At 43.3% G+C, this 11948-nt stretch overlaps 1 protein-coding gene across 1 annotated transcript in view; it reads left to right on the forward strand.

Moving 5' to 3' along the window:
- LOC141807517 (cyclic nucleotide-gated channel beta-3-like) overlaps nucleotides 1-10081 on the forward strand; it is an 11152-nt gene extending 1071 nt beyond the window's left edge. Inside the window, exons 3-17 of the mRNA XM_074693604.1 lie at nucleotides 141-246; nucleotides 3378-3538; nucleotides 4020-4546; nucleotides 4710-4760; nucleotides 4842-4928; nucleotides 5001-5065; nucleotides 6130-6252; nucleotides 6596-6737; nucleotides 7392-7551; nucleotides 7640-7737; nucleotides 7823-7906; nucleotides 8058-8176; nucleotides 8794-8946; nucleotides 9522-9672; nucleotides 9755-10081. Of these exons, the coding sequence (XP_074549705.1) occupies nucleotides 141-246; nucleotides 3378-3538; nucleotides 4020-4546; nucleotides 4710-4760; nucleotides 4842-4928; nucleotides 5001-5065; nucleotides 6130-6252; nucleotides 6596-6737; nucleotides 7392-7551; nucleotides 7640-7737; nucleotides 7823-7906; nucleotides 8058-8176; nucleotides 8794-8946; nucleotides 9522-9672; nucleotides 9755-9775 (2048 nt within the window). The 3' untranslated portion in view covers nucleotides 9776-10081. The remainder of the gene's footprint in view (nucleotides 1-140; nucleotides 247-3377; nucleotides 3539-4019; nucleotides 4547-4709; nucleotides 4761-4841; nucleotides 4929-5000; nucleotides 5066-6129; nucleotides 6253-6595; nucleotides 6738-7391; nucleotides 7552-7639; nucleotides 7738-7822; nucleotides 7907-8057; nucleotides 8177-8793; nucleotides 8947-9521; nucleotides 9673-9754) is intronic.
- Nucleotides 10082-11948: the final 1867 nt, after the last annotated feature.

Raw genomic sequence — 11948 nt, forward strand, 5'->3', positions numbered from 1 at the left:
TATGAATCGCAGAGTTACTTCTGTAACAGGAACATCATCAGGTTGTGTTTTCCATGTAACAGTAGCTTGAATCTATAAAAAAAACCAAGAGATGGAGGGGAGAAAAAAAAAAAGGTTTAATTTCATTTTGCTATCTCCAGCCCAAACCCCAGCCCCGGCTCCTGCTCCGGCCCCAGCAGCAGCTCCAGCTCCTGCTCCAGCCCCAGCAGCAGCTCCTGCTGACCCGGGCCAGCCTGCTCCTGAAGGGTAAGAAGACCTGCATCATCAAAAACAGTTTGTTCATTCTGATTTGTGGCTGAAGGTTTAATTCCAGTGGGCAGGTATAATTACAGAGAGTGGATTGAATGTGTTTATCTGAGCAGTATCTGTCTGAAACAGCGTCCTGCCAAACGCTGCCTCCTCTGAGCGCGCTCAAATTAATCAGCCTGCAGAGATCATTAATGAGATTCAGGCTGAGGCAGCAGAGACAGAGAGAGCCCTCAGAGATGGACGCAGCATGAGGGATGTTGATCCTCTGCTGTAACATGCATATTAACAGAGGGATGGCCTGAAAGTGGATTAAAAGCTTTTCAGCTTTTAGGCTTAAAGAGGCTCGCTGAGGCTGATTCTGGAGCTGCAGAGGAGGCGACACCCTCAGGTGTAAACACAGGTTACTTCTCTACATAAGGTTTGATTAGTGAGAATGAAGAGGAGTGATGGAGAGAGGAAGGTAGAGGCTGTGTGTGCAGCTCAGCCAGAGGTCTCAGCAGATTGAGTTATATGAGCAATAAATGGACTGTGGGAGTTAAGAGGTGCTGTGTTAAAGCATCTCTGCATTCAAGACCATCCATGTCAGCTTATAACTGACGTTTTAGAGGATTCATGCACCCCAGACAACACACTGTTACTATCAACACTGTGTTATAGTTAGGAAATCACAGCCTACAGCTTTATTCATGCATCATTGTTTTGTTATGTGGTTCAATAAATCAGACCAGTTTGATGGAGATTTATCGTCGCTGTTTAAAAGACTAAGTTTGAAGTAGTCTAATGACCTATTCCTGAAAACACTCAGCTTTATTAAAACTTGGCTCATGAGATGGGTCCAAGGGTGTGTCTACGGGGGGGGGGGGGGGGGGGGGCAGTTCAGGTGCCAATCTCGAGTCTGATTGGCTGTCAAAGGTGAGACTGTCTGAGCTGTGTCGATGCCTTCTCTACATGTCAGTTCTTTGAACACTGCTTTAACTGCAAGTAACTAAAATCTTACCAAGTGTTTTTGTTTTATTTCAATGAAAAATGGCATTTTAGACATGATATGAGCCACATTCACTCTACCAGTCCAGAAAAGTGTCTTATTTCAAGGTATTCAAAGACAAAAAATAGGGCTGGATGGCTTGTAACAAGTAAAAATAAATCTACCAGTGGGGTAAGAGAAATGTGCTTGTCGTGACTTAAATAAAGTCTGAATATAAGAACAATTTTCTTACCCCACTGGCAGATTTTATTTTTACTCTTTACAAGAAATTCATTTTGGATTTAAATAACTTGAAATGAGACACTTTTCTGGACTGTTCAAGTCAATGTGGCTCATATCAAGTCTAACAAGATTTTTTGAACCAAAAATGAGATATAAACACTTGACAAAATTTCTTTTTTCTTTCTTTTCTCTTTTTTTTTCCAGCGAAGACAAAAATCTTGGTTAATTTAAAATATTTAAGCTGAGAAAATGTTGAATCTTTTCAGCTTGCGGTGAAACCTTTTAAAGAATAATACACAAATTTAGATACATAGTAAAGTTGATCTTGATATTAAAAGAAGTGGTTATAACTCATTCGTGCATGTGTATGTGTGCAGGCATCATGTAGTAACCTCTGCAGAAGTCTGTTTGATCAGAGTGGACACACAGAGAGCTGCTGATTCATGTTGATCCGTGTACGCCGCCTGAATTGCTGTGACTCTGTTTCTTACAGTTTTCATTTTTTGAATATCTGCTTTTGATTTCTGCTGAAAATGAAAACTGTAATAAGAATAATAAAAATCTATTTTACACTGCTTCTAGTTGATAAGATAAACTCTAAAACATATTTGAGATTACGATGCTATATTCAATTACAGCACATCACATAAATAAACATTTTTGACCTTAGGCTCCTGTGGCTTCACACAATGGGATTATTTCATTTTCAGTAGTAATTTATCCGACTCTGATTTATTGCAGGACCTCTTATTAAACTGTTTACAGTTAAAACCTACAAACATCTCCTCTACAGTCTCTGAGCTAGAACAATAATTTGATTTAATGCAAATGTCATTACAGTCCGGGGAGCATATCGTACTTTAGTCAGCATACGTTCTGTGACTTTTTTTTCTGTGTGCGAATGTCTTTAGACTTTAACAGCAGTGATGGTTCACGGCCTCTAGAGGGAGCTCATACAGGAGAGCTGAACTGGTTTGTGCTGTAGTTTAGAGGATGGGGTTAGAGGGGCAGTTTGTTAGCACGAGGTGTAAAGTAAAGGATGAGTTGGTGTCTCTGCCTACATCAGTGTTTGCAGGTTTAATCTTTGAGCAGCAGGAGGAGCTGTTGGTTTGGCAGAATGAGAAACATAGCCTTTGTTGAAGCATAGAGACCATAAACATATATAATACAAAGACAGAGAAGAGGCTGGAGCCTCTGTGGCCAGTGGTCCTGATGTTCACTAATGGGAGTATGCCAATGTTCCTACAGCTCTATGTTCCCACATTTCTGAGGTTGTTTTTTTTTTCTTTCAAAATTAGACCCCATGTTTCCACAGTTCCCACATTTCTAAGGTTTGTTACCAAAATCTGTTGTTGTCTGATTTAAAGAAATGAAATAAAAGGGTTTGGCATTTGTAATCTCTGCTTCAGCCAACACCCTTTATGATCAGCCATTTTTTTTCTTCTGGTAATAATTGTGATTGTGATAATTTCTGCTGATGATGAAAATAAAATAACTCAATATTCATTTATTACTTTACAGAGCTTTCAAAAAAAAACCATGTGGGAGGATAGAGCTTAAATTAAAGGGAAATGTAGGAACACAAGACTTCAATTTTGAAAATGCCCCAGAAACAGGATCACTGGGCTGACCCTGCCACGAATAACTTCATTTAGAACTTAAATTTAACAGAAATGACTTTGATTCTTGTTCCCATGTGCCAAGACTTTTTTGCCACCAGAGGGCAGTCTCATCTAGGGTTAAGCAGCATTGTGGGGGATGAGATGGTACTCATTTACATGACACCAATATTGAACCACCTTTAGTTAGTGTTTGAGTTTCTCCTGTATCCTACCTCAACTTTGTCCATCCATTAGTGAAACCAACAGGGTTATCATAACTCAAAGCTATCTTTATAAACTCTGTTTGTGTGTGTTTTCAGACAGGAAGCCCCTCCCCCTCCTCCCCGTCCCATCGTCATCAACAAATACTCTGATGATCAGCTACGAGCGATCATCACCTTGATGAGAGAAAGGCTGGAGCTGTACAAGGAGAAGGCTCTGGATAAAAATGCATCCTCCCCTGAGATCACTCCACCTGTCAGTGAGTAACAACACACGGTCACTCACCTGAACTCACATCAACAGGTACACAACACATCCCACCTGTCTGCGGGCCTGAGTGATCACAACATCACTCATCCAGAACCACAGGGACAAACAGAACTAAATACTGGCCTACAGGTTTGATTCAGGTTTATAAGAGTCAAAGTTTCACTCACTGACAGAGTTTAGTCAAAGAAAACAAAGTCTCAGACTTTCCACTGAGTCTGAGCTATGATACACCCTGATCTCTTTGTAGAGGTTTAAACAAGTTAACATCTGAACTTGAATTCTTACTGAAGTCCCCCCATGAGATCTGTCTATCATATCATTGTAGTTTATAAAACACGTCTGAAACTCCACTTTCAAAGGTCTTGATGGTCAGACTCTAACAACATGGGGTTATTATTGTATGATGAAGTAGCAGTCTGAATGTTTAAATCGCTCTGTGTCTGAACGCTGTACTCTTGTTGTCCTTCCAGCTCCTCTGCTCCGTAAAGACGACTATGCCAGGGTGATAGAGGAGAGGAAGAGGCAGGCTGAGGAGGACCGGCTAAAGAAGGAGGAGGCCGACAAGAAGAAGAAGGAGGAGGCTGACAAGAAGAAGAAAGAGGCTGACCAGAAAAAGAAGGAGGAGGAGGAAAAGAAGAAAGCTGAGATGGAGGAGGAGGAGAAAAAGAAGAAGAAGAGCTTAGAGACCCAACTCAAAGAGGTCTCCTGGTACACAGTGGACCTGGTCCTGAAGCCAGTGGAGGACATGATGGACTCAGTTCTGGGGACGACCATTGACCCATTCACGGATCGGCGCTACATCGCCTGGCTCAGCCTGGTCACCCTGGCCTTCAACTACAACACCTGGTTCATCACAGCCCGCCTCTGCTTCCCCTACCACACCGAGGACGCCATCCCCCTCTGGTTCGCCCTAGACCTGCTGGCAGACCTGATCTACCTCTCAGACTCCATCTTCTTCCAGGCTCGCAAGCAGTTCGTCAAAGGCGGAGACATCATCGTAAGTGGCTCAAGTTTTCACTTTGGAGGGTTAAACTGCTGTTCGCTGTAGAGAGTACACATTGTGTACACAGGGGGCGCCATAGTCCTCACAAAAACTCCATGAATAGCCATGTTGTGAATTCTGGGTTTAAATCCTGACAGGTGTGGTTTTCTTCTTCTAGAAAGATCGAGTGATGACGAAGAAGAGCTACAGAGACTCAGACAGATTCGTGGTTGGTATCTTCATCACTTGACACACCTGACACACCTGAACAAACTCAGCTCTGGGATCTCACAGCTCTCTGTGCTTACAGATGGACGTAGTGTCCCTCCTCCCCTTTGACCTGCTCTACCTGCAGTTTGGGTTCAAATCCATCTTCAGGGCCAACCGCCTGCTGAAGGTGAGTCTCCTCAGACTTCCCCTGTGGTGTCGGGTGTCCGAGTTCCTCTGATGTGTTGTCGTTTGTTTACAGGGTGATGCCTTCTTTGAGTTCAGTGATCGTCTAGAGAGCCTCATGGCCAAAGCTTACATATGGAGGTGAGTCACACCTGGAGGCACATAATGCCTCTCACATTAAAAAACACCTTAATCACCTGGTGCCAAAAATATCCTGATTTATTTTATTACCTTAGACAGACTTTAATATCTAAGGTTGCACAGTGGATTGAGTCATGATGACTTCTCCATAAGCTCGTTAAGAGAATGTTTATTCTCATTGTTAGTCGCCCTCTACTGGATGTCAGTGAGAATACTGGTCCCAGAGACTTCTGCTTCTAGTTTGCCAACCTAAACCGCAAACTTTTGAAATTGCCTTCAGAGTGGGATTTTTCTGAAACGCTCCCGACACTGTTACCGTGTGAACAGTAACGCAGGGTTCACACAGGACGCGCTGTGCGCGGAACTGAAGCGCCGCGCGCAGCAGTTTCAGATCGGCGCCAGGGTAAACCGATGTAACCGGAACGGCTCGCTCTGGAGCGGCTCTGCTCCACTTCTCTTTATTTTTTCCACGAGCTTTGGACAGAGCAGATGGATACGTCCGATCACTGCCGAGCTGAGTCGATGTCTGATCGGCGCATCAGAGCGCAGCAGCAAACGCTTCATGTGTGAACAGCCAAGCGCCATGCATGCGGCGCTGCCGTTCTGCGTGGCGCTTCCTGTGTGAACTAGGCGTTTTCATTGGAAACGCTGGTGTCACACTCTGCCTCCCGCGCGCGCATACAACAGGACAACAGTACCGTTGTTACGATCGTCGTGAACTACTGTGTTGTGCTTGTGCTGCTGAATCCGCTGATTCTGCTGACTGTCTTTCTACAAAATGTGTATCTTTTGCTCCACTTTTTAACTTACCCAATACACTAGATGACTGACTCAACTCTACCTCAGTGGAGATTTCCCAAAAGCGGCTTCTGGACAAGACAGTTAGAGCACCACCTACAGGCCTGGCATGCTTACTACAGTGTTTTAAGTCCATCAGCGTTTCTGTGTAAACGCAGATTTTTTTCACAGCGTTTTCAGATGAAACGTTGTTTTGTAAACAGGGCCTAAGACCCAGAATCATAAATGACATAAAGAATGTTAAATAAAGTTTTATTTCCTGTCAGAGTGATTCGGACCATCGGGTACCTGCTCTTCATGCTGCACATCAATGCTTGCCTCTACTACGTGGCCTCAGATTACCAGGGAATCGGGAAGACCAAATGGGTCTACTCTGGTCTGGGCAGTGCGTGAGTACAGATACGTTTTTTTTTTATCATTATACAAAATGATTTAAGATTTTAACACCAGGATTTAAGTATATCCACTGCTGACTCTGAGGATAGTTAAAATAAAAATCCTCTTTTCTTAAAAGCCTCAGTCAGGCCGGTCTTTCTAAAGATCAGTTTGTTAGAATCAAAAGGCGATGATACTGATTCAGTTAAACCTTGTGGGGATCTGATTTTGTCTGAAAAATTTCCAGCAGTTGAAGATTACAAACACACATTGCATCATTCTCTGCACACACACATCTGTCACATCTGTCTGTGGTTTATAAATCCAGATCAGTAGTTGTCCTCTCTGCGTCTGTAGTTACCTCAGCTGCTTCTTCTACGCGGAGAAATCTCTGCTGATGATCGCTGAGCTGCCTGTTCCTGACTCCATGTTCGGGCTGATCTTTCAGATGACTAACTACCTTTTTGGGGCGTTCTTTATGTCCATCATTCTGGGACAGGTAGTCCTCTGTCCTGTATCACTCTTCTTCTGTGGTGTTTGTGAGACATGTTGCACCAAGATATCAAGGGAATCAGACATGATAAGCAGGAAAACCCTCAGCACACACACAGGTTCAGTTATTCTGCGTAGGCCCAGAGGCAGAAAGGTGACAGGTAGACCAACAGGTGAGAGGTAGATGATTGTGTGACAGTCCCTCTGACCCCACCCTCTCCACAGGTACCTGCGCAGTTACTACCATGCTGTCCGCAGTCTGATCAACATCGGGGGTCTAAACGAGCCTCACACCGTCTTTGAGATTTTCTTTCAGATGTCAAACTTCTTCATTGGTGTCTTTGTGTTCTCCAGTTTGATTGGACAGGTAAAAGAAAAGAATACAGAGTCCCAGCATGGATAGAGACTAGCAACTCCTACATCAGCATGTGGTCACCTCTTGATCAAACTCTCATAGAGATGTAGAGATAGATGACTGAACCCTGTCAGAAAGACTCATCTTTGTGTCACTAACATCCCGTCCTCCGTCTCTCATTGGTTCCCTGTGAGGTCTTGACCTGTATCGTGACCCTGTATCGTGTTGTAAACCTCTTCAGAAGATATGATATTTGAACATGTACAGAAACATGTTTTTAAACAATATCACTTCTTCCTGCATTAGATGAGAGACGTTATCGGAGCAGCCACAGCTGGTCAGACCTACTTCAGGTCCTCCATGGACAACACTGTGTCCTACATGGTGAAGAACCGAATCCCCTCTTTGGTCCAGAACAGGATCCGTACCTGGTACACCTACACCTGGGACGCTCAAGGCATGCTGGGTCAGTACCCGAGGGTGTTTCTTTTGGCTGCAGATCAGTTTGAAACAGGGTTTAACTCCTCTCATTTTTCCTGTGTCTCTGTCTACAGATGAGTCTGAGCTGCTGGATAAGATGCCTCTGGTGATGAGAACTGCCATCGCTGTGGACATCAACCTGTCAACATTCCAGAAGATAGATCTCTTTAAGGTGCCTGTTTTAGACATAAATCACAGAAAACAGACGTCCCATGGTCTGGACACAGACTAAACCAAACGTGATGCTCCTCCTGCAGGGCTGTGACCAGCAGATGTTGGTGGACATGTTGCTGAGGCTCAAATCAATCGTCTACCTCCCTGGAGACTTTGTGGTGAAGAAAGTAAGTCATTGATCTAAGCACCAGGCTCAGGACCAGACAACAAATCTAGATTCTTTCCTGACTCTCAGCCATGAACTCCTGAATAAAATATAAACCTTAGGCTTTATTCTGTAGGATGTATATTCTGATTTAATACTTGCTTCCCCTACAGGGAGATATCGGTAAAGAGATGTACATCATAAAGAGTGGAGCGGTGCAGGTGGTGGGAGGACCTGACAACAGCATTGTGTTTGTCACTCTGAAGGCTGGCTGTGTGTTTGGAGAGATCAGGTGAGTCTGTAGATCCAGTCCTCTTACCCTGACTGACTTCAGCACAGATCAGTGTTTACAGCTACAGACTCAGAGTGTAGTTTCAGACATTGTCTTCAGGGACCACTGATCACACCTGGACCACTGATCAGACTGCTGGCCATGCTGCTCAGTGTATCATCTGGTATTCTACAAAACCAAGTGTGGATGTGTGTGTTTTTAATCCTGTTGTGTTTATTTACCCTGCAGAGCATGTGTCTCATCTGTGACTGTGTTGTTTGAAAAACTAAAAAAAATATTTAAATAGAAAAGGCTTGATGTCATTTAGAAATAATTTAGCTATTTAGAGAAAGGCAAAATTACCGAGCACAGATCCCTGTGGAACTCCACCTGCTGGACTCTGTTAAATAAAGAGTTATATGTTCAGTCTATAGCTCTGCTACACATGTTGGAGGATTTTAATATTGACAGAGGTCTTTTAAGACACACCGTGTCCAAACATTTCATGCTATATGTTTATCAATAATAATATTTTAAAAACACACACACATTCTCCATAGTGTGTGTCCATAGTCCATCCTACAGATTGAGAGAATAGTTTGCAAACTGTCTTGATGAAATATAATTTCATGTTTCAGTCTGCTGCAGTCGTCTAAAGATGGAGGAAACAGACGAACAGCTAACGTCAAAGCTCACGGCTTCGCTAACCTCTTTGTGCTAGAAAAGAAGGACTTGTTTGATATCCTGGTCCACTACCCCGAGTCTCAGAAAGTCCTGGCCAGGAAGGGCAGGTGAGTCTAAGCCCAGAGGACAAGCTTTAGCTTCACTCAGTTGTTGGTAACAGAAAGGAGAGCTTATCCGTCTGGAGTTTTGGGATCACGATGCAGACCTTTACAGCTGAGACAGAAAGCATCTGTGCACCCCAATGTTTTAATGAATGGTCACAATGGAAGAGTCTGTTTTAGGTAAGAGATGGTGTATTATTGAGTCATAGAGGAAAAAAAGGGGGAAATGTCTTATTTTATGTCTGTCTTACTGGTAATCAGTGTAAACTGAAGAGGTCCTAAAACTGAATCTTGAGGTACTCCACCCCAAAGAATGACTCTGATGAGTCTGTTTTAAATTTTACGAGTTTACTCAACTCTGAATGATTTTTCAAAGATTGTGTCCGTTTTTCATTCTTTATGTCTTTGGGATAAATTTTCAGTTTCAACTGTAGAGGGTTGTTTTCTCACTCCTTTTTTCCTGCTTTGATTAAGTCTGTATATTTCTCAGTCTTGGAGTCATTTTCACAGACTTAACTCTGCTGTAACAAAGAGACAGAAGACATGCTTTGCTCTTATTCTGTTATTGCTTTCGTGTTCAGGAAGCTGATGAAGTCTAAGGGTCCCGCAGCAGCGAAAGCAGAGGAGGAGAAGAAGAAAGGCCTGGCTCTGTTTGGAATCAGACCTCCAACTCCCAAACTGCTGCGAGCCTTTGGAGGAAACTTTAACAGAGCCGTGATCGAACGGATGAAGGTAAAAACACTCACATTAACAACCCCTTGTAAACTCCTCAATGTGTCATCACTCTTACACAAACATGTTTCTCTTTTCTCAGACGGCTGCTGCTGGAAAATGAGGAGGTTTTATGGCTCCTTTTTGGGAGTGAATGTACAGCTCTGTTTTAAAGATATTATTATTTTTTACTGTGTATAAATCAAAGATCCTGTAACCACCTGAAAGACTGAAACATGATGCACCAGAGGTTAAAAACACAAAAACATGATGCTACAAGTCTGTGAAAAGGAAGGTAATGAGAAAGGAGGGATGTAGATGAATCTAAGGTGTTTCCTGTTTCCAGAGAGTGCAGAGATACTAATGAGGTAAACACAGAGTCCAGCAGGGGGAGCTGTGTGTGTCAGATGTAGAGCATAAACAGGCCTTAATGAAAGCAGATTTAACCTCCTGTGTTCAAATAAGTTGTTCTCAGTGTTAAACTTTTATTCAATATGCACACTCAGCATGAATACATGTATCTATATCGGTCACGACATGAATAAATAAAACTCACAGAGCCGTGTTTACTGATGTGATGCACATTTAAATGTGTTTCAATAAATCCTCATATGTGAACTGTTTGCCCGCTGTGGTCTGTGTTGTTTGTGCTGTAGCGCAGACGGAGGAAGGTGAAGCTAATCCTGTTAGCCTCAGACACACTGAGAGTTGGTGAGCAGAGTGGTCTCTGTAAGTGAACTCTGCAGCCTCAGATAACCTCAGCAGGATGATGTCACATACACTGTTATTAACATGTTGTGTTTATGTTAGCATTGTTTGACAGATGTAGTCAGCCGAGAGTGAAAGTCAGAAGTAATCCTTCAATTTGATCAGAGAAATCAGTGATGCTTTTTACCATCAGTAGATTTTTCTGACTGGTCCTGGTCTCTGACTGGTCCTGGTCTCAGTGTCCTGCCGCTCTGCCCGGCAGTGATTGGAGGATGATCCTGCTGCTGACTCCTGCAGAGAGGGGAGTGTCTGCAGGGAATTAATGTCTCTAAGTCATTTAATTGCTTCAGTTGGTGTTTGGATCAGAGCGGAGGACCTCAGAGACTCTGACACAGGTCTAAGATCCACACTTGACCAGGTCTTCAGCAAGGGACAGTAGTTCTCCTTGACGCCCACCATGTTCAGCAGGTTGAAGAAGTTGATCGGGGCTCCTGAGCCGCCCCCTGCCCAGGCCGCTACTCCTCCTCCCCCTGCCCCTGCTCCACCTGCCAAGGTAAGACTGTTTCTATGTTAGATACTAAAATGCAGAGCTGGATAAAAATGATACACCCCTTCTACCTTTGCTCTACCTGCACTCTGAAGAGCTGTGTAGCATGTCTGGTCGATCTGTATGTTTTATTATTCCTCTAAAAACTGATCTGCTCTCTGGTGTCACGAGTATTGCCAGGCTGAAAGCAGAAGCTGTTTCAGGTGAACATGGCAGGTGAGTCAGATCAGTGAAAGCCTCCGAAGCAGCTTGGCTCTGATCTCAGCTGTAGCACGTTGGTTTGCCCTTTATATCTAACCAGAGGACTAATGAAAATCATTGGATTGCGTCCTTGTGGTTATATAAACTACATTTATTAGTGACTTGGAAATGCTGCTGAAAAGTGTGATAAACACAAAAATTCATAGGGCTATAGAATGAGAAATGAAAGGGTAAGACATCAAACTGACACCTCTTCCTGAAAACAAGCAGTTCACACCTTTAAATTTTAAGTTTCAATAAGTTGAAATGTAGACAACAGCAGACAGAAAGCAGAGCAATGGAGTGATGGAAACGCAGATACTGAGTGTGTCGGGATCAGGAGTTAGAGGATTCTCTGTGTTTGTCTGAAGATATCTGGTCTGCATGCTGGAGTCTGTCTCCTCTGTTTGTAGGAGGAAAAGCCTCCTGAAAAGAAGGATGAGAAAGAGGAGCCGAAGAAAGAAGAGGAGAAGAAAGAAGAAGTGAAGAAAGAGGAGGAGGCCAAGAAGGAAGAGCCGACACCAGGTGAGAAAGTTCAGTTTGTCCACAGAATCTTTTATGTCCCCTTCAACACAGAATGACATTTAATAAATTATGGACCAGGAAGCAGGGGAGGAATCAGCTACTGTGACCTGAAAACATTTTGTTAAACCCACGTTAAACACTATCACTCAGTAAGACAATAGACAATAAATTTGATTGGTACTCTTTCACACACTGTTGTAAGTAACAGCCTGATAGTGTGGATGCACTTCTCATGTGTAACTTTATTATTAACCACAATGTGTGTGATCCATTGGTA

The sequence above is a fragment of the Halichoeres trimaculatus genome, unplaced genomic scaffold, assembly GCF_033239565.1.
Source record: "Halichoeres trimaculatus isolate MK-OKI-2021-1 unplaced genomic scaffold, fHalTri1.1 fHalTri1_scaffold_18, whole genome shotgun sequence".
Lineage (NCBI taxonomy): Eukaryota > Metazoa > Chordata > Actinopteri > Labriformes > Labridae > Halichoeres > Halichoeres trimaculatus.